At 32.7% G+C, this 26,624-nt stretch overlaps 2 protein-coding genes across 5 annotated transcripts; one reads left to right on the forward strand and one right to left on the reverse strand.

Annotated features, from left to right (window-relative positions):
- Positions 1–31: 31 nt before the first annotated feature.
- On the reverse strand, positions 32–16,652 carry LOC126824639 (AP-1 complex subunit beta-1). Of its 3 annotated transcripts, none has more exons than XM_050553924.2 (22): positions 16,582–16,652; positions 15,202–15,269; positions 14,732–14,837; positions 14,126–14,261; positions 13,395–13,640; positions 11,887–12,011; positions 11,241–11,309; positions 11,038–11,104; positions 10,065–10,219; positions 9,313–9,453; positions 8,597–8,762; positions 8,027–8,115; positions 7,519–7,621; positions 7,132–7,230; positions 6,385–6,641; positions 5,294–5,519; positions 3,916–4,008; positions 3,149–3,294; positions 2,583–2,712; positions 1,781–1,952; positions 936–1,090; positions 32–548 (listed from the first exon to the last, which is right to left on the reverse strand). In XM_050553924.2, exons 2-22 carry the CDS (start codon positions 15,236–15,238, stop codon positions 474–476), a joined length of 2,793 nt encoding a protein of 930 aa, XP_050409881.1. In that variant the 5' UTR covers positions 15,239–15,269; positions 16,582–16,652; the 3' UTR covers positions 32–473. The 3 variants fall into 3 exon arrangements, with proteins under 3 accessions (XP_050409881.1, XP_050409879.1, XP_050409880.1); XM_050553922.2 differs by having other exon boundaries at positions 5,294–5,534; XM_050553923.2 differs by lacking the exon at positions 16,582–16,652 and adding an exon at positions 16,347–16,365 and having other exon boundaries at positions 5,294–5,534.
- Positions 16,632–26,432, forward strand: LOC126824643 (peroxisome assembly protein 12). 2 transcript variants are annotated; one of them, XM_050553939.2, is made up of 9 exons: positions 16,632–16,804; positions 17,918–18,051; positions 19,218–19,326; positions 20,313–20,416; positions 21,271–21,354; positions 22,558–22,775; positions 23,518–23,695; positions 25,026–25,114; positions 26,228–26,430. In XM_050553939.2, exons 2-9 carry the CDS (start codon positions 17,926–17,928, stop codon positions 26,343–26,345), a joined length of 1,026 nt encoding a protein of 341 aa, XP_050409896.1. In that variant the 5' UTR covers positions 16,632–16,804; positions 17,918–17,925; the 3' UTR covers positions 26,346–26,430. The 2 variants fall into 2 exon arrangements, with proteins under 2 accessions (XP_050409896.1, XP_050409897.1); XM_050553940.2 differs by lacking the exon at positions 16,632–16,804 and adding an exon at positions 16,878–17,022 and having other exon boundaries at positions 26,228–26,432.
- The last annotated feature ends 192 nt before the right edge of the window (positions 26,433–26,624 follow it).

Here is a 26,624-nt window from a genome sequence, read left to right on the forward strand (position 1 = left end):
AGATTTTTCCAAATTTATAATCCGTTTCGGACCAATTTCAAATCAGAATTCAGATATCTGAAACTGCAATTTGCTGGAGGGTATAAATTCTTTAGATTCAAAATAGTGGATATTCACAAATAATAACAGAATTTGTTTTCCACATAACTAATCTAGATTTTGAATTTACAACAATCAAAGTCATAAAATTATTTAACACCTACTGCAAGTCCGACACACAATCAGTGACAATAAAAATAATAAATTTCTTCTATGTCCCCAACTTAAAATGCCACAACATCTGAATCTAAGATAACATCCATTATAACATATAGAGCTAAGACATTAAGATTTAGCTGTTAATTCACACTGTTTAAAAATGAATGAATTGCTGTTTTTAAACTATGTAGTAATACATGTATAATTAATTATCTATATTTAAGAGACCCAAGTGAAATTAATCATGTCTTCAGTTATGTATAAGTTGTCATATTTTAATTATGTAATATCGTATCATAGGCTAACTGCACTCCAGAGTAGATATCCAAGGCTCGACACTTCAGTGACAACTGAAAAAGAAATTAGAAATACTTCTGAATTGCATTTTAGAATCAAATTCTCATATTCATTAGCCCAGTCGGAGTAGAACAGTAGGAAGTTAAACCCCATTTCATTTCATTTCATATTCTGAAGATTTAAAGATATAGACAATACAACAAGATTGCACAAAAAATAAGGTCTAGAAGGTATTAAGCTAATACTCAACAAAACCTAAATATAAAACTTGGGTCTATCAAAAATGAATTGTAATTTTGTACCATTATGGTTATTTTATGCCCTGTGAAAAGGCATCCAGTGAAAGGAACAATGGTTAGACAGAGCTGTGGTATTTTGGAAAGAACACTAGATTACGATACCACTTGTTGTTTGTAAAACCGGAATAGATTTCAACTTACCACAAAATTAGAATTTCCGGGTTGTATTTTCAGTTCTGCTAATACTTTAATTCCGTTGGTTAACTTCAATGATTGGTACAACATATCTTGTCCCTCTACATTACGTTTAGCGATTGTAAATATATTACTATTTCTTAATTTCTGGGATACAGTATCTGCAAAATACAAATGTATAACAATCTCAGAATTAACAAGAAGGGCGGGGGTGCAGTCTGTGTAGGCATATACAGATTTATTTAACAGACAAAGCAAAACAATCGGTACCATTAAATGAAATTTAGTTTAATGCCTTAGTTAAATTTCACTGCCCCTTACAGCGTTGCTACGGCTGTAATCCCCAATTTTTAATTGACAATAAACAAGCTTGTAACATGGACAGGAAATCTTCCTTTGTTCTTTTCATTGAATAAGCAGATTGTTTACCCTCTAGTAGATTGGGTGTAGCTTAACCGTGCAATAACTAGACATGTTCAATGTTATTGCCCTCTTTTGTTGGATTACACTGGTTTTAGTAGAAATCATATAGAGAAGTGGGGTGGGTTTTCTGTGCAATAACAACAAGCATGTTGAGCAGATGTCAATGTTACAAGTCATTTATAGCACGTTTCTGTCGTTAACAGGTTTAACATCTTGGCCTATGGCTTCAATGTTTAAACCTGTTAACTCATGAAAGCCGTGCTATAAATATAACTTGTAAATGACAGGGAATGAGATTATATTTTAACCAATAATGATCTAAATTCGATTAATGCAGCTATTGACAAGTTGAGCTGTGTATAATTATAAACTAAAATCTTTCTATCAAAGTACATCTATAAAAGATATTAGTGTAACTTAGAACTGACCTGCACTATGTTGTACATTAGAAATAGTATATTGTTCTTCATTTTGTGATGGGATTTCTTTCCATGTTGATAAAAAGTCTTTTTTATCCATTTCACCATCTTCAGTAAATAAAACATGTAATGGTGCTGTACAACTAAAATAAAATACACCAATATTGTTCTTTACGGCCGCCTGAAAAATAAACAGATTGTTTCAAAGTTTATTAGATACAAGTAACAAATACAGTATTTTATAAAAACAAGACTGATCTTATAAAGCAGTTGTCCACTAAGTGAAGCAAATATATCAACACGGCACCTGTGCATAAAACTGATTGGAGGTCGTCTTAATTGAAAAAAATTCACCAGAGGGATCAATTGGGAGTAGGAATCAATCATTTTAGGATCAGTGATTATTCAGTCATAGCAACCGAAAAAAAACAAAAGGTTCCTGGAACCTTGTTTACAGAATAAATCTAACAAACAAGTTTTTATCCTCTGGTAATAAATCTACATGTCATGATGCTCATCACGGAAACAATAGCTCAGTGACATGTAAATATTACTCAGGGTTCAAAATGATCAATGATCAGTCTCAGAGACCAATATTAAAACTTTGGACAATCTTCAGACATATGTATAATTTTATTCGTTTGTTAACATTCAATAAAATTTAAGTACTGCTTGTGCTGTACACATTCTGTGTTGAGTGAATGATTGGCATGTTTTAATGATAATCTTTGTATTGGGTGGAAGTGATGTGAACTCCTGTACCTACAGATGAAGTTTCAGTGTGAACAATGCTAGTTAATTATTATAATACCTGTAATGCCATTAATGGTTCCATTTTTTGTACTGCACCAGTGGTTGATAATGGTAAAGACGTACTAGCACTTTGATTAGGCGGTAATGGACTCTGTATACTTAGAGGTGAGGAAGGTGCTAAACCAAAACTGAAGAGAATATGATTTAAAAATCAAGCTGACAATATACACGTATGACCTGAACAAATAATGTAAAGAATAATCAAATAACTATTACTATGTTTAATTATACTGCACCATTTTAACAAGATTTCACAATTCGTTATCAAGAATATATACACAAATAAAAAACAAATTGTGTGTCCCAATTACTAAATGCTATTCTAGAATATCAAAGAGAATAACAATCTGTGAGTATTTAATTAATATCATTAGTGCCATTACAACTGACTAGGTGTCTTTAAATGATCAATTATATATTATTGTATACCAATGTTATTGTATAAAAACTGACTAGTCAATGTTATTGTATACCAACTGACAGGTCAATGATATTGTATACCAACTGATTTAAATGATACATTCTGTTATTGTTCATAACTGACTAGACACTTTGTAAACCTACCTGTTTTTATTAAATTGTATACCAAAATCTGCCATAGCCTGCATAGCTCTATTTGTAAATGTAAGTTCCATAAATACTTGATTATTTCTTCTGGCAAATGTTCCACTGATTTCTAAACCTTTTCCTTTACTGGCTGGTAAGAAAACCTGAAACAAGCAAAAATATTCACATAGAATATAAAATTACTGTGTAAGAGAGAGAGAGAGAGAGAGAGAGCTTAACCTCCACTCACACAAACTAGGTCATTTCGGGACTAACATATGGTTCAATCTTATTTCAATAATTTGCTTGCATGTAGGGGTCTTTAGCAGTTAATACCCGGAGAAAACCCACTAGGGTGGACAGGTGAATCAAAACCACACCAGTTGGTTCAATGACAGACCTTATGATACAGTGTGCATATGCTAACCATTCGGCCATCCAACTCCTCAAATTAATGTGTAACAAAATGAACAGGAATCAATCAAATCGTGCACATATGCATCTTAAGCAGCAGGTGGAAACCTGTGAAGTGGGACAGGTGATCCTACCCCTTGTCCTGTACAAGTGGGGAATCGAAACCACACCACTTGAGTCAATGACAGACCTTATGATCTAATCTGCACATGTTAAATCATTCAGCCACCCACACCCCCAAAGATATGTTAAAACTAAAGTATCAATTGGTGAAAGTAAGATGTCTCTTTAGATTTGACTTAAAATGAATCGGGTGAAGTGCACAGTTAAGTAAAACTAACTTGATACATTTACATATTATACTGACTTACTTCTTGTGGGGGTACATATGATGATGACTGGGCGCCACCAAATATATCACCTAATCCACCTAAAGCATCACCTGCTGTTGATCCTCCACCAAGCTATAACAATAAACAATATTCAATACATGTATTACAATTATATCAATATTACCCAAATTGAATATTGCCCAAATTATATCAATATTATCAAAATTAAAGATACTTTCCGGCGTACAAATTGTGTGATTTGATGAATAAATAAACTGTTGTTAGATGTCATGGCTGTCACCCTACTTCATCGTAGGTGGGTCCATTTTTCAGAATATATTTTTCATTACTTGATTGAGGCCTAAGCAAATTCTTAATTATTTTCTGTCAATTTCTTTTTCCGCCTTTTGTACGTTGACACCGCCTTACAATTTGATCAAGAAATAACAATGCTTCCTCAGTCAAGCTAGCACACAATAAGCTGGCAGACAACAGTTGGGTTGCCAGTTTGCCCAGTGCTTGCCCCATGGGTGTTTGTCGGGTATTCCAGAATTCTTCTAGTAAGACTGGGTGTCTATACTTTCCATATGTATCAAATTTGCCAAACTTTTTTTGGAAATAACCACCCGATAAATACTTTCGGACAATGTATCTTTAAAGGAATTTTACTGCATGGTTATCGGTAATATAGTTTGGACAGTATTACAAATTGTTATTATATCTTTTAATTTGACAAAAATTAAATGGCAGCGGTCCACCTAATATTTTAGATTTATCAAAATAATCTGTTTATGAATCAGTCATGAACTGTAAAACCTGTCAAATCAACAAGCCTTGAAATAAGGAACCTGTCACAGACATTGGCAAGTACAATCATTCTTGTGTCTGTCATTTTGTCGGGCAAAGATTTGTCTATTTGTAATGCTGTTAATGATATGTATATGAGATATTGTTTAACATCCACTTTACACAAACTAGGCCATTTTGGGACTAACATTTGGTTCAATTTTATTTCAATTATTCGCTTGTGTGTAGGGTTCTTTAGCAGTGAGAGAAAACTGGAGGACCCAGAGAACACCCATGAGGTTAGGCAGGCGACCACACTCCTTGTCAAGTACAATCAGGGGCTATAATTCAGGAATTTAGAGTCCGATATGCATGAAAATCGAAAGGAACCAAAATCTTTTGGATATAAACATATACTTTAAGTTCCATCAAAATCAGATAAAAATTGTGACTTCTAGAGGGTCCACAACCTTGGTAGTACATACAACAAGTAGCCATTTTGTCAGGCAGTTTTGGTCCAATTTACATGTTCCAGTCACACCAAGAAATTGCCCACTCAACAAAAGAGTTTTGATAGTTGAATCTCTGGCTATGGTTACATCAAGTTTTACTATCCAATATAAGTACTTACCAGACTATCTAAACCTTCTCCTAATAAATCTATCCCTGCAGTAGTCTGTACAGGTTGAGATGAGGGCGTTTGAAACATTTGATTTTGTTGATAAGCTGATGGACCACCCAGATCCATATCTAATAAATCACCAATCAATGAATCCGCACCAGGTATAACTGTAGCTTGAGGTGTACTTGATTGCATCTGTAAAACTTCAGCTGGCACTTCTTCTCCAACATTACCACTGAAAATAACACCACTGAAAATAATAATATTTACATCTATATTAAAAGTATTCCATAATTTTAACAAGTATTACATAACAGTTTTATCTATATTAAAAGTAATCCAGAACCTTATATATTAAAGTATTCCATAATTTTAACAGTTTTATCTATATTAAAAGTATTCCAGAACCTTATTTATTAAAGTATTCCATAATCTTAAAAGTATTCCAGAACCTTATATATTAAAAGTATTCCATAATTTTAACAAGTATTACATAACAATTTTTTCTATATTAAAAGTATTCCATAACCTTAAAAGCATTCCCTCATATTTACATTTATACTAAAAACAGTTCATAGTCTTAAAATCATTTAAAAGGCATTCCATAATCTTTACATTTATATTAAAGCATTAAATAATCTCTGAGAGACTTGAAAATGGCTGCCTTCGTTTAACCGATAAGTTCTCTATGGAAAATATTATTTTTTTGTCATTTAAATTTATATACTAAATTGATTAGTATTTAATGCGTTTTTCTTTTTAATATACATAATCATACAATATATTAAGAAACAACCAAGATTTATCTCAACAAAATTAGATTATTAATCTACAACTATAATTGAAGTGATATGCATTGTGATATCTCACTTAATATCACAATTTATCCCAATATAATTTTTCACTGTAAGCCCTATCTAATAACAATAGATTATATCAGGAACATACTTTAACTTTCTCGCATGACTCTGAAAGTGGCTAGAACACAGTTCACTTAACTTATTTATCAGATCCTCTTGGAGGGGAGATGGCATTACAATGTAGTGTTGGGAGATTTAATGATCTAATAATTGTATTAATTCTTTAAATTGAAATCTTACGAGGCTGATCTTGGTGGAAGAGATCTTCGCAAACTGGCGCGGCCTTCCACAAAGTTATTTGGTGGTCTGTGATAAACAGACGCCAAACTAGATATATGACAAATTAATTCATCTAATAGAGTTGGTTCAATTAAATCTGTTTCTTCTGATATCAATGGTTTTTCTGCCAGTACCACATCTTTGGCGGCAGCTGGATCCGTTGAGAGCAGACGCCAGTAAATATAACCTCTATCACGTAAGTCAGGATTATCACTGTCCTATTAAAATACAGATTCATTATTAATCAGCTAACAACAAACTATTGTTAAAAACAGCATAAAACATCTTATGTGATGGCATGACTACAAATATAAAAAATGCGATCAAGAAGAACTGGTTTCACAGGGACATTATACTTCGGTTATTGTGTCATATTAAGATCACAAGTAACATGAGACCATATGAGCAATAAGCATCACTTGATTTGTCAAAGAAAGAAGAGAAACAGAATTGCAATATTTTTTTATTTGCAAACCAGTGGATTGTTTTTTTCCTTCCAATCTAGAGATGTGTTTCCTGCCAGACCCTCAGTCCTGCAACAATGACAAGGCGAAATCTGACTGGCAAATCCTGAGGAATTTTCTCAGTCAACACTGGGATTGAACCCAGGCTAATACTTACTGAACCAATGCGGCTCTAATAGTTTAATATAAAGCTTTGATTCAAATTAATTTTATCATAAATATCATATAGAAACCTATATGTTACCTGTGTTGATAAACTAAGAACTTGTTGTACCAATTCTTGAGTATTTGTAGGTCTCTTGAGAAATAGTTTTACTATAGCTGTTAATAACTGTAGCTGTACCTAATATAAATAACATCAACAAATGTATTCCAAGTTAATATCAATTTATTTAAGTAAATACTCAATATACCCCTACATGAAATGTGGCCATATGAATCCTAGAGTTGTAAAAGAAGATGCATTTTAGCCGACTGTAAGCCATTCAAAATGTTTTCATAATGCTTCTAATTCTTACTTTACAGTGATAAATTCAAAGGCAATAATCTCATGCAGAAATTTTTTTTCACAAACTTTAATGGCTAAGTTAAAATCTATAAGGTCAGTGATAAAATCATGTTTAATTAATACCTGAGCATTTTCATCCTGGAATCCCTCTAAGAAACTTTCTAGCAATTCATCAGCATTATCAATACGTTCTGCATATTCCCCAATAATCCAGATCATAGATGCTCTAGAAACACATAATATATCTCATAAGTTACCCAATATCCAAATTAACAATAACCTTAACATGCATAAAATGAAAAAGGGGGTTTAAAATCCAACTTCTGCTCCGACTGGGCTATAATGAAGATGGGCAAACACCATTCAGTGTGTTATGAGGGAAATTTTACATGGATAGCAGCGCTACAGCCTATATTGAATTCTATTAAGTGTTCTTTTAAATGCACACAAATGTGTACAGGGTACCTTGTTTTTCATCCTATCTACACCACTGAAAAAGGAAACCACACTGGAAAATCCAGATGATTTTTCTTGGCTAAACGATGATCGGCCACTGGACCTCCAGGTTAGTGAGCCAAGGTCTTACACACTGAGCTACCATGGCCCCCTAATGTTATTTGAACATATTTACCTGGCTTCTGGTTCATCTAATGTATCCAAATTTTCACACAATGTTGCAATAATACTTTCGTATTTATTGGGATATTTACGGAAAATGTCCTGAAATATAAAACACAAATCTTCAATATTGTCACAAACCAGGGATGATGTTAATGATAAGTGATTCAAATATTCTTTGATTTCTTTCCAAAATTTATTTGATTGTTTTCCCAAATTTTATTGGATTTACCAAATTTCATTGGATTTAACAAATTTTATTGAAATTGAAATTAACAAATTTTATTGAAATTAACAAATTTTATTGAAATTAACAAATTTTATTGAAATTAACAAATTAACAAATTTTATTGAAATTAACAAATTTTATTGAAATTAACAAATTATTGGAATTAACAAATTTAACTGGACTTATTTACCAAATTTTGAATCAACTATGACTTTCATGAAATATGACTCTAGTTTGAGGGTCTAATACAAGTTCTGTAACGACTGTACGAGTTGGAAATTATTCTTTTGTTCAAATCAAATTTTACACTAATGATTGTTAGATTGAAGAAAAAATATTGAGAATTTATCTTACCTTAATAACAACAATAGCTTCTTGTACAACATAATTAACCTTTGTCTGTATCAAATCTAACAATGTACTAACACATCTCTCAGCTGCTTGTTCAACTTTTATAGCACAACGTCCGATAGCTCTCACAGATTTCCTTACAAAATCTACATCTACTTCTGTAGCGTATCTAAAATAAATATCACATAATAAACATCATACTATTACTATATATGGAGCTGATTGATTATAGAGTTTATCCTTGAATTAAGGTATTCTATCCTTTATCAAGACAATATCATTCAGCACTTAGTAAAATTATCCTTCATTTAGATAAAATTCTTCTTCATGTAGACAACATTATTCTTCATGTCCATAAAATTATCTATCATTTAAATACAATTATTATCCTTTGTTTAGATATAATTATTCTTCATTTAAACATAATTATTCTTCATATAGATAAAATTATTCTTCATTTAAGTATTATTCTTCATTTAGATAAAATTATCCTTTAATATAATTATTCTTCATACAGATAAAATTATTCTTCATATGGATAAAATTATTCTTCATATAGATAAAATTATTCTATAGCAATTGGTTGGAGTGCCAATATAATTGAAGTAATAAATTTAACTCATGTTTTTAATCTATTAATGTGTTTTCATAAACTCTCCAAATATCAAAATATACCAACAAAGTTTTTTTTCTAACATTATCTATTTATTAATACTTACTCCTTAAGTTCAGCTAGTACTTGTGCTATATTAGACTGATTTGTTAATCTAATCATAATATCTAGTTTCTCTAATTTAACATAGATTGGATCATTATACTTCACAAAAAATACTTTCATTTCATTCTTTAATATATCAGATCTACAAATAAAAAAAATGTAATACATGTAACTTTTACATCAATAATATATTAATTTCACTTCTTAATTTGATAGGAAATAAACAGGACTACTTAACTGCTAAACAAAACACAAAAGAAACAGTACATGAATATAGCACGGACAATCTTAACTGTCAAAGTAAACCAAGCTTTTAGCTATGGGAACCCGAACCTATACTTATTTTTTAAATATACTTTATTAAAACTGTCTTTCAAATAATTCTCAATCTTTATTGACTGGATCAAATACAGCTCACACAAATATTATAATCAACCAATATTTAAAAAAAACAACAGAAAAATATATTGATTTGAAATGTTCACAATTTCTAGGAATCTGAAAATGTATCAAAAACAAATCATTAGAATTGGGATTGAATATTCCTAAATGTAAAACCAGCGTTCGATGTGACCATTACAAGGGCATAAACTTTCAAAATAGAGTTAGGGTTCTTGTCTAATACAGTATTTTATGTTCTAGTTATTCCTCATTAATTATCATCCAAGTGTGTCAGACTTCCAATTTTAATCAAGATTGGACAACAGAAATACCCTTTCATCTTGTAGTATTTATAATCATTTTTTAGCTTACCTCTTCTGGACGATTAAGTTGATATTTCTTAAAGCGACATATTGAATCTCTGGTTCTGCAGAAAGCAGTGTGACCAATGGTGGAGCTAATTTCTTGACTAACATTGTAACATATTCACTTGTAGGATCCAGCATTTCCATATATTTCATTACAACCTGCCAAATATTTCAATCATTTTTAAATATATATACTTTTGCCGTTAAAATTTAAAATTACAGGATTGTATCTTCAAAGACAAGCCTGGAGAGAGAGAAATGGAGTTTAACGTCAACTTGACACCAACTATGTCATTTCAGGACGAACAGAGGATTCAATTTTATTTCAATAATTCGCTTGCGCATAGGGATCTTTAGCAGTGGGAGGAAACAAGAGGATCAGGGGAAAACCCACAAGGCTGGACAGATGACCCTATTTCTTGTCACATACAAGCAAGGAATCAAAAGCACACCACTTGACTCAATGACAGACCTTATTATCTAAAGTGCATGCAGTTCCCCCCACTAGTGAACTTGTATCTGACATTTTGAACTTTGGGTCAGACATGTATTAACAATATAAAAAAAAAACAAGAAAAAAGACAATCTGTGCTGTTCTGTCTGACAATGTCTGTAACAGGTGTCTTGTATTCACAGGTATGTTCATAGTTCATTAGAGTAAATGTTTTGTTTTTTTTAAATTAATCGAAATAATTCTGAACCTGAGTGATAATTATGGTGACCATTTAGTAAATTAAATTTCGTGACATCTACCCTTCCTAATTCCAAATGCCATGATATCTTTCATCTGAACTACCAACTGATACACGTAACTCCAGGTATTCGTTCCGTATGAAAGGACAGACATACTTTCCCTCATGGCACAAAACCCAGAACTTTCTTCTCGGGACACCATATGATTATGACAGACTCTTCGCAGATAAGGATGACCTTTGAACAAATGATGACAGTTCTTCAGTTATATAAATCTGACTCACCTTAATAGCTGAAAGTACTACAGCAGCATTAGCATGAGCTAATCTAGGTGTTACTCTTTCACTGATACTGTAAAAAAAATTGAAAAGTGTCTAATTATAATATGAAATAGTTTGATCGTTTTAAAAACATGTTTTTAAAAACCCCTAATTTTCTTTTGAATCTTTTGAAACCTACAACATTGTGAAAGGTGAATCTGACTTACCTCTGAGCCTCTTTATCATCTTTAGGTGTATAGTTAGATATGGAATCCAGAATAAACACTTGACCCCATCTGTAAAAAATCATTTAACAATTAAATTACTAAACATAATATCTGAACAGATCCTATAAACAAACCCTCTGATTTTATTTTAACTATCTAAAATTATACATTAATTTACAACATTTCTAGAACCATCAGTAGTTTTCAGTGCAAAACAACAATCTTAGTTGCTAAATCATTCCATGTTAACCATGTTTCAATCAATACAAGACAAATTCTCAACTGTTTGAATATAACAATGTCTAAAAGTATATTATGACGGATCACCAAACTCAAGAAAAACAGTAAGTGTGTTAATAAGTGGTGTTTATAATTAATTGTAAAACGTTTAAGTTAGTGATCCCTTGAACTCAAGAAAAACTGTTGCTTTGTTAATTAGTGGTGTTTATAATCAATCGTGATGTTTCGGTCTCCATTAACCTTCATAAGATTGATCTTCAAGAAAGCAGTCTTTAGCAGATATCATCTCTCTATTAACCCATACAGTTTTTAGGAGTTTTTCTACTGTATGTTATTCAATATTATTCATGTTGTTAGAAATTTTCCATAATAAATTAGAAATGGTTATATGTGTTTAAATACTTACTCAGTACATTCATTCAAGGCTGTCAATAGTTTATTGATGGTAATTGAATTCATCTCTAGAACTTGTTGAGCTGTGGGAGATGTATCTAATATCTCAGATATAGCTGCTACAGCATTAGCCACAACCTATAATATATACAATTAATAATACAATCACTACTTCAACATTCATTAAAACTCAAAACTTTATCAAAACCTCACAAAGTTTTAAACAGTTAGATTGTACATAAAATTTCAATTAAAGGAGTTATGATGATCCTTTGTTTAAGATCCCTTACTTTAACTAAGTCAGTAATTAGATCTTTGATAATTAGATAAGTTCAATATATCTGACATAATCAGATCTGTTCAAGAGTTACCCCCCCCACCCCTTTGACGAAAATCTTGTGAGAGCAATAGTCACTAGAGGCTATTTTTTTAAAAGATTCTTTTCAAATTTGGTGTGAAGCATAGTGGCCATAATATACTGTATATTTAATTACATTTCAGTGTCTCTTTAATCATTATACTGTACCAAATTTGAAAAAGGTTTAAAATTGGTCAATTTGACACAGATGACACAAACAGCTCTAAGATACTGAAATCACATGTGAGCAATTTGTTGCCCTTTTTTGTAACTGGATGGAATGGAATTTAACATTTTCATCAACACAACACTTTAAAGATGGGTTCCCGCATACAAACTGGGTGATTTAATGGTATATATGGACTAAAAACATAAGTAATGTGTCATAATTTTGCTTCATATCCTTCTCAAACATTGTAATTGCGAAGGAATTTCCCGCTATAAAAATTCGATCAAACCAGGTCATGTTTACGTCACGTGACTTAACCCTCTTGGAAGTCAGAGGAGAATTCATTGCATACATAAGACGATGTTGTCTTTAATCGCTTACTATTTATCACAAATATCAAATCTTAATTAAATGCTCGGATTATCAACTACCCGCGTCTTTTTCCGTCATTTTTATCTCAGAAAGTGTTGTATGTCTAACTCTTCATAAAGTTTATCAACTTGTACATCAATCGCTCAATGTTCGCGTGTGACCTTTGATATCACGCGTGCAGAAATTCCTAATCGTCAGGCTGTTGATTTGGGGAACCCCTACATTTTTGTCCTATATACGCTCCATGAGTGTTTTTCGGGGAATCCAGTATTTTTTTAGTAAGATTGGATATCTCTACTTTCCATATATACCAAAATCACCATACTTTTATTGGAAATAACCACCCGATAAATACTTTTCTGGGAACCCATCTTTAGCTATTTTAAGAATAACACATGATAAATGTCATTTTTATGACTACATGTCCAATGCGAGTTGGGAAATTTTTACGTGCACACCAATAGGAATAGTCAGCACCCCTGACGAATTGGAACCACCCTTGAAAAATCTCCAAAATTCTTAACAGCCCTTGCTCTGATTCAAACCCAAGATATTCTAATTGTGAAGTCATCAGTGCCTTACTGCTCAACTACCCGGCCTAAAGGAAACATTTAGCACTTACCATAGGATTAGAATCTGAGAGTAAATCTCTTAAGGCGTCTAAGAAACCTTGATCCTCTACTAATTGCGAGTTAATATCGTGCAACTTGGCTACACAAACAGCTGCTGTTTTACGTACATATGGATCTTCATCTTTCAAACATTTACGTAGAGGTTCACATAAATATTCTGTAATTTTATCAACTCTGATACAACCCATAGTTCTAACAGCTAAAGCTCGAATTAACGGATTGGCATCTTCACAATCCTGAAGAAAAGTTGTTTTTAAGAACATCTTTAATACACAGTACCAAACTTCTATCACCCTGAACCAGAGCCTACACTTCAAAGTTTTGCCAACAAGTCAACTTTCAGATGTAATTCCTTTACCTCAGAGTAACAAAATACTTTTTTGCAAAGAATGACAATTTTTAGCGTTGTCCCAATTTTTTACACTTAGAAATGACAAGTGTCAATTTAACTGTAATTTATGTGCTTTAAATTTAAACTCTTTGAAATTCCAATTTAATGGTACAAAAATTGACCAGTCAGTCAACAATGACTGAAATGGCAGTCCTGCCGAATAGAAAGACATTACCATTTTCTAGTGTTGAACAGTCATTGAAAGGTGAGTATATTAATAACGTTAAAGTTCCAAACAATACATAACTGACTAAATCTTTTATCTACGATACCTTAAAACAAAAATGAATATATCTACAAGTTTTATGGAATACGAATACAAAGGTTTACCTTGACAAATGTATTTACAGCCATGATAGCCATATCAGGTTGACTTTTAGCATAATTCATAAGATAAAGATAAACCAACTTCTTTAGTTCCAAATTATCAGTTTGCATACAGTTGACAACATCAGGAAACAGAGCACTGAAAATAAATAATTAAATAAAAATAATAAGAATATCATTCTTGTAAACATGGTTCCTTTCATCTTTTAAATAAAATTACTGTAGACTACCCAATAGTCACAAAAAACCTACATGTAGGTTTTAACACCTATAATTCATCTGAAAAATTCAGTGTACCTGTAGCTTGAATCCTGTAGTAGCTGTTTATGTTGTGATCTGGATACAGTAAATTAAGTTAGGAAAAAAGGTAAATTTTGCATTCTAATGATCTTATATAAATGAAATCAAAGAAGTTTAACGTCCTACTTTTCTGAGACCAAAAAGGCTAATGAAGATAGGCAGATGTCATATGGTGGGCTATGGGGACAATTTTGCTCAGACAGCAATGTTTCCGCTTACTCTTCATTGAATTGCAATTGTGGCTGACAATGATGTTTCATTAGTACTAATTTGTTATCGCCACATTAATCAAAGAGTAAGAAAACCTACCTGACATCTTTACCAACTGTCATAGAAGCTATCACCTTCTTTACAGCTTCTTTCTTCTTCTCTTTCTTATCACTGTTTAACTCAGCTTTTAATTCAAATATTTCACCTAAAATATAGATACAACAGGTAATTCTACCGAATATTGGCGAATAATAATCAAATAATATAAGCTACATTGTAGCCTAGGATAAATATTAACTTCATCAAATGGACCATAAATCAAATCTTATACGATACCGTACTACAAACAAATTTATGATGGTTCAGTAATTAGTTTCTAAATCTAAACTAAATGCAAATGTAAATTGTTAGGCAATGAATGGAACACATGCCCTTCAGACCAGTAACTGTGTATAAAAAATCATTGCAGATCAGAACACCACTGGCATAAATTAACCGGGAGGTAATTATTGAAAGAAAAACTCCATTATCACCAATTGTAATCACAATAATTCTACAAAAAAGCCTACCCTTTTTGGTGGTTGTGAAGTATTTTGAGTCTGTCATCTTTATTTGCTTGGGTAGAAATCAAGCCTACCTGAAAAAATATTGATCATTGATCATAACAGATTTCATACTGTAATTAATTGAGTCTACATAAGCCCAAGGAGAATTCAGTCAGGTACCATACTATATAAATATCTGTGTCACAGTTTGACTCACTATTCAGTATTTATATGATGGGGGGTAAGATGGTCGAATGGTCAAAATGGTACATGATAAGGAGAAGGGCGGTCAGTGCAACCTTGTGGGTTTCTTCCGAGTCCCCCAATCCACTGCTAAAGACCCTTATATGCGCAAACAAATTATTGAAACAGTTGAACCATATTATGTTAGTCCCAAAATGTGATGATACTTTAATTGTTTTAAAAGACACATATTTAACTTTAAGCAACTTATAAACCAAGTTGTGCTTGTAAATAAAATTAAGGCTAATATTATATTTAACTACGGTACACAATACCATATGTCGATCCTGGGAATGTTAACAATTCCTCCACTTTGTTGACTCCTTTTGATTAATAGTTACTTTAGGAACTACCTGAGTAATAGTGATTATGATGATGGACGCCAGGTGTCAATTTTTTAACACCATACTATGATACTACCATACTGTAATACATGTACGCTCAATATACCGTACTATGAAATTTAAACTGCTAATTTTACATATTACATAATGCTAACAGATCTGCACTTTTTGGACTTTGGGTCCTGGTCGTAGACTTGTTCATGTTGTTGGAAATGACATTGCTGTTCACTTTAGTTTTCAAATTTCAACTTCGATGACACCAGTGTTACGATCATTCATAGTTCTGATCGAGGTATAACTAGATAACTAGGACAAGACATACAGCACAAGCAACAAATATATTATACTTAATTAGTAGGCCTGATAATATTAAGGGCGCATTCAAATTTTAAGTATTACCATCACTATCATCAGTATGTTGATTGGGGGGTGTGGCATATCAGAAAAAACACAGAATAAGCAATTCTTTGTAAAATTAAGACATCAGGCTAACAAAAACAAAGAAAAGAAAGAAAAGAAACAACATACAATACAACCCCCTCCTTCCTATTTAATATTACAAAGTAATATCGGTTGAATTACCTAAAATCTGACAATATTTAGAAATATTTATTATGATGTGATTACCGGAAGTAAGTATTGTGACAGGAACTAGTTGGTCAAGTGACATTTGAAGGCGATTTCTGACTACAGACAAAATCTATTAATAAAATATACATAAAGTATCAAATTTGAAATCAATTTAATTTCCACTATTGTAAAAATTAACCTTTTTCATTGTCTATTAGAGAAGGATTGATGTGATTGAGAGTCTTACCGGTAGAATTGTCTTCGTCAATGGCTGCAAACCTGATGACCTTGACATTAAATTTGTCGAACTTTGACCCCAGAGCTAGAATTGGTTTTGGTGCTTGCAGTCAGGTTTTATGAAGTTTCCTTTAATTTTTCACCATATAAATGAAGTACATTGCATTTATATTTAATTCAAGTTCAAGTTGTGCTCAGAAACCACTGTAAAAGGTTTTATGACAAAAATAACGGTATGGTTATGGTGATATCTTAAAAATAATTGATCTACTTACATGTACTTTCGTTTTCTTTTTACACAAGTCATGTTAATTAATAATTTTAATTAAAACTGGCAAGGTATAAATAAGGCCTACTTCCAAAACTTCTTACATTACCCCCGTCAAGTGACTGTGGCCGAAACTAGAGAAGCCTAAAGTTTAAAGTAAAGGGGTGTAAAAGCAGATTCCAGGTAAAATTGAGTAGCCTAGACCGACCACACCACCCCGGTCCATACCTATAACCTAATGCATAATGACCCTTTTCCTGGCCTTTTCTTAATTCGGGGGCTATTTAAATTGTGATAATTGGCAGCCTGATAAGGTCCTGATTGGTATAGTAACAAGCAAACAAAAACAGATCTTTGGTCACAATTTGATTATGCATTTATTTTTTTTTTTCCATTACTGGTATATGCAATTGACATAGCATGTTTGATTGTTCTAAGGATGCCTAGATGTTCTTTCCTGTACATGTCAGTGTGTCACACATGTTTAAATATAAAGTTATGCTTCCTACTGACTTGGCTTTGGTTGTGGTGAATTCCCTTTGGTTTATTCAGTAGGGGTGTATGGAATGGATTCAATGCCTGGAGTTGCGGTTTATTTCCTTTCCAGACATTTAGCATCCTGTAAGACGTGAGACAAATTTACGAATTTAAATGAGAATGAAAATTCTCTATAATGTTATGCTAGTAAACAAAATACAAGCTTTTAACTATGTTTTATCCAATTTATGTTCATTTATAGTCAAATAAATGCACTGTTATATTGATATATATTTGTTATATTTGGATCAGTTTTGAGATTGACACCGTTTTAGCAACACTACCGTCATAGTTTGAATATCTTTATATCATTAATTCAAAGGGATCTTGAGCATATTGGTAGGAATCTAGAAAACAATATAGTCTTACTGCAATAATCGTAAACCTAATAACAAAATGACAGACCTTTGATTGTGGTTTTACAATTTGGCCTCCGAAGACCTTCATGTATATTTTGTGCATTTAAAACAGACTGATTAGGCATGTAAACTAGGCCAAACGTAGATACGTTAAATAATAATAATTTCTGTCATATTTTCAGATTGAATCATGGCTCAACATGGTGCCCACATAACATCTGTTAACCTCAGTGCTGACAGACCAACAGTTTTTGAGGTTTTAGCACAGGAAAGTTTGAGTACAACTATAAGACCAGCTGCTAAACATGCAGTAAAGGTAAAGTTTTTTGTAATCTTATTATTTATGTAGACCTAGTTACTACATCTTACTAGAACCCTGAGCCCACCTGGCTAAACATTGTAATAATTCTGAATATTATGTCATCTGGTTATATAGACAATCTCCTACGAGTCTTTTTTGATATCAAAAAAGACTCGTAGGAGATTTTATTTATCACACAATCCTTTCTTACATGCACAAATAAATAAATATAATTCTTTGCTATAGATTTCACTGTTACTGAACCTGATTACATTCCATCAAGGTCAATTAAATAAAAATTGTTTATTTTTAATTAAAAAAAAGAAGTTACTTTTAATAAAAAAAATGAACTGTTCTTTGAAAATAAAAAAAAGTAGTTCCTTTTTAACTGACCGCAGTAGATTATGAAAGTTGTCACACGAGCGATATCTACTGTAGAATGTATTATTGGGTGATAAACTTTTTTTTAAAGTCAAAGTACACTGTTGACAAATGTTGTTGAACGAGGGCTACATCTTGTGACAGGTTTTATGCTTGAGACATGGTTTGCTTAACTCTTTTCAAAACATGTATTATCACTTTTCGCCACCACATTCTCATCTGTCCTGTGACAGGTTCACATTCTGACAGTTTTCGAAATGTTATTTTAAAAATTTCTGCACTTTGGGCCATATGAAAAAATAATGTGGTTCTCAGATAATCCTATTTTATTTCAGTAAATAAAAAGTAAAAACAGTCTATTTAATTACCACACATAAATATTTTACCCGGGCACAAGAAGTAACCATAAAAATGTACTGTAGGCTCATTTATCAAGCAGGCACCTTGATAAATGTTACCGACAATCTTAAAATTGTGATACAACAATATGATGAGATAATTGTATTGCCTTGAAAAGTGATGTTTATGAGAAGTTGATTAGCCCAGTAATGATTCTTTGACAAAATAAAAACACAAGAATTAAAAAACCTCATTCTCGCATCAGATTTTTGGCCTTAAAATTGTTCCATCTTTTTTATGTAGTCTCTTTTTTACATCCGCGTGAAAGGAGTTGATATAGGATTGCCTGTTGCTGTGTTCATGTGATGTTATACATTTTGCTGGCCAGTTTGGCAGTTATGTTGCACTATTTGATAAGAATTTAAGGTTACCTCATTATGATAGAATTGGTTTCATTATAGGTCCTTGCAGAAAGTCGACCAGATAGATTTGGATGGATGTTACAGTTTTTTGATGAAGTTTACACTGTGTTAGAACTACTTGTTCAGAACTATTATTTACAGAGATATTGTAAGTACTTACTCTGCTAGCATTTGTGGCAAAAATATCATATTACTGTATTAAATGTAATAGATGCTTTGTCTTAATAAGGGGATCACGGTGGCTTAGTGGGTGAGATGCTAGCTCGCTAGCCTGGAGGTCAGATGTTCGATCCCTGCATTGGCCGAGAAAGTTCATCCAGATTTTCCCGCATGATTTCCCCCTTGTCAGTGATGCAGGAAGGAGGGCCTGACAAGGACAGCTGTCTAGTCGTTTGGATGGGATGGAAAACCGAGGTCCCATGTACAAATTGGCGTGTACGTAAAAGATCCCTTGACAGTTGGAATTTGATATAAATTTCCCTCATAGCACACTGTATGGTGTATATCCATCTTCATTAGCCCAGTTCGGAGCAGAACAGTAGGGCGTTAAACCCCATTTCATTTCATTTCTGTCTTAATAATAAACAACCACTTGTCACTTACTTTTAGATTTGTTCTAACCACCTTGTAATACCATAAATAAATTAAATTAGGTTAGCTGACTTCTATAATGAAATTGAATGTCTTACTTTTTATACACCATACAGTGTGCTATGGCAGAGAATCTTTAATGTATACAAAGGATCTCGGTTTTTCGTTTCATCCTAAGCACTCTTTAGTCATTCTTATGGGACGAAAAATCAAGATCCTGTGTATACCATTGGCAGCACATTAATGATTCCTTTTCCTTTTCAGACAATCCATCCTGCCCCCATTGACAAGCGGAAATTAAAAACATTACTCTTAAATAAACCATGAACTTGACATTAAAATAAACTTGTAAAGTATTTTCGGATTTGTTTGTTCAGTAATAAGCAGTGCAAGCACTCACTTTTTCAAACAAGTTTAGATACAGAGCTCTGATTGTGAGGACATCTTCCACATGTTCTGTAACTATGGGACATTATGACAAGTTTAGGCCGAAGTGTTACTTCAAGGAGTGGTATTGTTTCATTTGTTTGATATTTTATTCAGGTGGTTCATTTGCAGAGAATTTTTATGATCTTAGAAGAATTGTGTCTAAAACAAAATCTCCAGTTTTATCAAATGGATTAAGATGGAAATCACTAATATGTTTGGTAAGATTGGTTTAAGTCTTAAAGGACAATATTGGTGCCAGTCATTATCACATATGTGATAGAGCTGGTTAAACACATTCCAAATATAGTTTTAACACAGAGATCATTAGTGAGCAGAAATTCGCTCGTATATCCGTTATCACTCGTCACATGAGTCAGTTATATAGAGAGATGACTCGTGTTTTCCTTTGGCGTTCGTCACTTCCAATTCAGGAAACCTGTATTACTCAGCTATCGTAGCAATGATCTCTGTGTTAAAATTATATTTGGAATGTGTTTAACCAGCTCTATCACATATGTGATAATGACTGGCACCAATATTGTCCTTTAATTGAATGTGAAGTAATATAAAGGACAAGAACATTCACCCACAGCTTCCACTTCAAAATGATTTGCCTGTAAAGTTAGGGATATGGTAATGTACAGAAAAGGAATTGTGAACTTTGTGACATTTGAGATTTCTTGTGTAGGTTTCTTCATTTGTAAATCATATCTGCATATAAGATCTAATATTAACGACTTCTGTTTGGATTGGACGGCTGATGTTGACTGCACACAACTTGAATAAGTTTGTACATAGATCAATGGACATTGCCTAAGGCGTGAATTGAGCAGTTGCATTTTCAGTGGCTGTTTATAGAATTCTACCGATAACACGACATACCTGTAGTGATAAAATTGAGTCAGATAAAATACAAAATATGGACTATAAAACGAGAAAAAAAATTGACAAGCATCAGATGTTAATCCCAGTGATTCCTGCATGGTCTGATGGTAATCAGGATTTTAATTGTAGATTATAGATCAGAAAGTCTGGTTATTAAAGAACTAAAATATTCTATTTTCATTTCCAGGTGGTCCTTCCTTACCTTAAACAAAAACTTGATAAGTATTTTGAAGACATGAGACATAGATCCCATTTTATTTCATCACAAAAGGTAAATAATATTATATGAATTGTATACTGGTTCTAAAAATTATCTCCATGAATCGAATTGTCTGCACTACTGGTAAAATAAAATAAAATATACATGGTGTTGGAATGAGTTCTAATTTACATTTATTGCTCTGGAAAGCCTCATTGCTGTACAGTTAAAGCAGTATTATTGGTATTAATTGATATATAAAATATCATGTTCAGTCATTAATTCAAGTAAGATATACAATAAATGTAGCCATTTACAGCTTATTCTATCTTATTGTGTTTGAAAACTCAACAGATAAACAAGATATAGTATTTGAGAGGATTATGTGTAACTAAGTTTGAATTATTAGAAGTTCTAAAAAATGTATGTTTAACATTTGAGGCTGATTAATAATGACAAAATTTTCGGGCTTGCATGGACTCATCACTTCTTTAATTGAAACTAAGGATGAGATGTTAAGCTGAATTGACCATACTTTTTATACGCCCACATTTTCTTGTGAACGCTCTAACATCAAAAGTTATCATCCGATCTCTCTGAAATTTATATGCATTATTTAAATTAGTTATGGTCCTTGTTTCACTTTATTGAACCTTGTGAATGCTCTTACATCCAAAGTTATCTGCCGATCTATATGAAATTTGCATGCGTCATTTAAATTAGTAAAGAGAAGAATCCAATTGAATTTCAGCAATTTCCATTTATTACTTCTAGAGTTATGGCCCTTGTTTCACTTTGTTCAACCTTGTTAATGCTCGATTGATGAAAGTTATCATCCGATATGTATTAAATTTATATGCATCATTAAAATTTGTGAAACAGAGGTCTATTGAATTTCAGCAATTTCCGTCAATAATTATGGCGGTTGTGAACCTTTTGAACGTTTGAATGACAAAAGTGAACATCTGATCAGTATGAAATTTATATGCATTATTTAAATTAATAAAATGAAAAAGCCTGTCAAATTTAAACAATTTCTGTAGATTACTTCCAGAGTTGAGACCCTTGTTTCAGTTTGTAGAACCTTGTGAACCCTCAAACGGCAAAAATTATAATCTGATCTGTATGGAACTGCCTTGTAAAGGCCCCCAATTACCTACAAAGGAATATATATGCGACAACGCTTGTCGACCGCTCAGACGATTTAGCTGCTGTGGGCGTATGTTTTGTTGCCTGGCAACCTATCTTTTATGAAGTAATAATTTTGTCTTATAGGACTATAAGAGTCGTCTAAATAAAGCATTCTTGGCTGTGTATCCATATATCCATATGTTGTGGGAGGGATCTAATCTGTGGTTTCAATTAGCCTATATGTTTGGTAAATCAGACTGGCACTCCTGGTTACTCCGCTTCTCAGGTACAGAATTACGGAGAAAAACTGAAGACGAAGAAACCAGGATACAGAAAGACATCATGTCATGGCAGTCTAGAAGGTGAGAGTTTTAAAACACAATAAACATTTTAAAATCAGTACACAAGTGATGTATTCTATGCTTTAGGGCACCATTTGCAATGAACAAAGAAAAACATATCCTATAATTAATGCAGAAGTATCTATCAATGGCTGATCCACAAATGACAAACCCTTTTACCTGTAAACCTGAAATATTTAGTAATAGCTTTTGCTAGTTAATGAATTTTTAAGTCTTGTAATTCAACGGTGGGATGTTAGCATTCATCAGATTCCCAAAGAAATGTTAACTGTTGCTTCAGGAATACAATGATTCATTTGTCCTACCCAAGGGTGTCAGACCCATGAATATTAATTAGATTTGTATAACGTACATGCTGTGAGAGGATGCCTCTCATCATTATAGTTTTATGTGTATAGTCATGAAAGACAGAGGTAGGTCTGATAGCTGATAAAGAATATATGATTATAGTTAATCTCTATTTAACAATGGGTACCTTTTGTTATGGTTGTTTTACGTGCATGCCAATGTGTACACAGGATCTCAGCTTTTCATCTCATCCAAATGCCAGCCTGGAAAATCCTGATGAACTTTCTCAGCCAACTCCGGGAGCGAACACGGGACCTCAAGGCTAGCGAGCCAATGTCTTTCTCACTGAGCTACCACAGGTCCCATCAAGTGAGGGCGTCTGTGTAAGTTTTATCTAAGATCATGTTTTTATGCTGCAAACATTGATTTCATAAATTTGCTTTTTGTTTCATAGTGTTCAGCAGAAGATATATTTTATATTGTATAAAACAGTGGACATGTTGGCTGTTACCATGTCGACAGGCTTGTCTGTTGGTGTGTTCTTTCTCCAATTTTTAGAGTGGTGGTATCAGAGAGAAGAGAAAGCAGTGTCTTTAACAGCTCTACCTATACCAGAACCACCAAAGGAACAGGTATGTTAAAGCCAGAACAATTGGTCTTCGTAAATCAGCTTTTAATCATAGTAATTGTTGAATATGCATATTAATTTAGAAATTCTAATATTTTAAGCTCTGGAAACCTATTACAGCCTTCTTGCAATCTTAACTTCTTGCTTCTTCATCCTTCTTACTTATTGTGTTTGAAAATCCTTGCCTTCTCGAACCACGACTTCTCGCTCGCAACTCATTGATTCAATTTGTGAGAAATCGAGACATGGCCACAACAGGCTTCAAGATTAGAGTTTTCAAACGTTGTACTTCAGGTTTTGTAAGGTGCAATAAGTTTTCAGATGACCAACCATAATATAGCATGTTTTAACTCTTGTACAAAAATAGGAGGTGGTTGGATTTTTATATGCCCACATTGAAATGTAGTATATTGTCGTTGTCCCCTTATTGACTGACAATTTATACACAGTGTTTAAGGTCATGAGATGAAGAATCCTATTCATTTTCAACATTTTCTGAGAATTACTGCCAGAGTTATGGCCCTGGATCTCTTTAAACAATCTTGTGGATCTAGAGGCTATAGATAATATCCGATTTAAATTATATTTATACACAGTTTTTAACGTCATAAGACAAAGAAGTATGTATATTGATTTTCATGGATTTCCAATAATTACTGCCAGAGTTATGACCCTTGATCACTTTGAAATATTTTGTGGGTGCTCTAGAGGCTAAAGTTAATATCGGATTGACTTTAAATTTATATACTTTGTTTAAAGTCATGAGGCGTGTCTTTCTTTGCCTGGCAACCTATCTTTATAAATTAATAACAATGTTGCTTCTTTAACGTTTGTTTATTTTTAACTAGTCTAAGGTTGCAGTTTTAGTCTACACCCCTATGAAGTGTACCATTTCTAGATTGGGCTCCTCTCCCTGCCCTGAACTATCAAACAATCCTCTAACAAAATTTTCTGTTATTTGACATTTTAAAGCTGTTTATTGTCAGATGGGGAATTTTTAATCGGATTGATTTGATATTTTGATTAGGTTTTCATTTTCTTAATTAAATGTTAGATAATCAATTTAGAACATTTTAGTGTAAATATACTTGATCTTATTTTATGTTTGTAGCAGTGATTACTTTGTTGGTAATAGGCAGTTTATTCTGGAATTTGCACAAATGTATATGCCTGTAATCCAGGATTACTGCATGCCAAAATATAGACAGAACAAAACATAAAGACAGTAACATTAAATACAAATTCCTAATAATATAAAATACATGAAAAACATCTGTGACTGACATAAGAGCCACCTTAAAATAAGAATGAATTTAAAATTATTTATTTTGCAGTCACCAGACAATGTGAATAGGGACTGGTACAACTCCTGTCCAATATGTGAACAAACAAGACAAAATGATACTGCTCTTTCTGTTTCTGGGTAAGTTTAAAATCGCTCATATATGATATGTGTTAGATATTTTTGTGTTTAACTCCATATTAATTCCATGTAATTTTTATATACCCACTTTGAAATGTGGTTTATATTGTTGTCACCCCCCATCCGTGTGGATCTTTGTTTTTATATTTGCTTGTGGGCCTCTAGAAGCTAATGCTACCATGGATTGATTTTACATTTCTATGCACTGTTTATGTTCATTTGAGGAAGAATCCTATTGATTTCCTGATAATTACCAATCAATAAAAACACTAAAATACCCCCCACAAAGATTGTCTGAAAAGCAGAATGATTTTTTTGTACCGCCTCTCCAAAGTGTTTATGTTCATGAAGCGAAGACACTTAATGGTTTTCACCAATTTCCAACCAGAGACAATGTGGGTCTTATACGAGATACCAGATGTTTTTCCCAATCAAACTGAAATGTTCGACCATGAATTAGTCAAGATAATACATAGGGTTGAGAGTTCACACCGGTCTGTGGTTTATCGGCTATGGTCCGAGGTCCAAGTCTGGACTTATCAGCGCTGGTGCGAGGTCCAAGACCAGCAGCGACAGTCTGTAGCTTATCAACACCGGTATGGAGCTTATCAATTATAATCGACACCGCTTTGGACTTGAAATGGCAGCTTTATATTAATCAGAAATGACATATATGGTGTAAGATATCCTTATCATTGTAGATAAATGTAAGTTTCATATAGCTGTAAGAGAGAAAGAAACACGAAAAGAGTGGAATATATGTTGCCATGTTCATTTGTTGACGGAGTTCTGTCGCCCGCAGTCGTAATCAGTAATTGTATAAGTGCGGCACCGATTTTGGTGGCTCGCTCAAGTGGCATCGTTTTTGATGATTCGCCAGTTTTGGTGGAACCTAAAGAGCAGCACCTGTTTTTAGGTTGGCCCCTTATCTGTTTGTTGGTCCCACCTCATCCCTGATTGAAACAGTTAAATATTGGACATTTTTTTTTTACTTCTTCTTAACCAATTCCAACTAGTGTTTCATGTTCTTAGTGTAATTTGTGTGAAATAACAGTTAAGGCTCTTGGAATTCTTGTTGTTGAATTTTTATTTTTATTAACTTTCTGTCTTCAGGTATGTGTTTTGTTTCCGATGTATCCATAGTTACATAAAGAAACATGGTTGTTGTCCAATTACCCATTATCCAGCTCAAATTGACTGCTTGATTAAAATATATCCACCGGACACTTGATTGATTTTATAGATTAAAAAATAAATATATTTTTTGTATATAATTGTTTATTATCAATAACCTCTGGCATTCAAAAATAAAGTGACCTCCCCTGGAATATCAGTATTTTTAAGCTTGAATGGGATTAACAAGTTTAGAATATAACCAAGGCGTGTATGGGAAAGTTGTTCGCAGCATAACCAAAGTTTTAGACTCCTGAAATAATATCAACATCAAAACATCAGTAAATTTGAGTCAATGATGAAAATATATTTTATGTTTACCATAGGTACTTGGAAT

The sequence above is a fragment of the Patella vulgata genome, chromosome 6 (genome assembly GCF_932274485.2).
Source record: "Patella vulgata chromosome 6, xgPatVulg1.2, whole genome shotgun sequence".
Taxonomy (NCBI): domain Eukaryota; kingdom Metazoa; phylum Mollusca; class Gastropoda; family Patellidae; genus Patella; species Patella vulgata.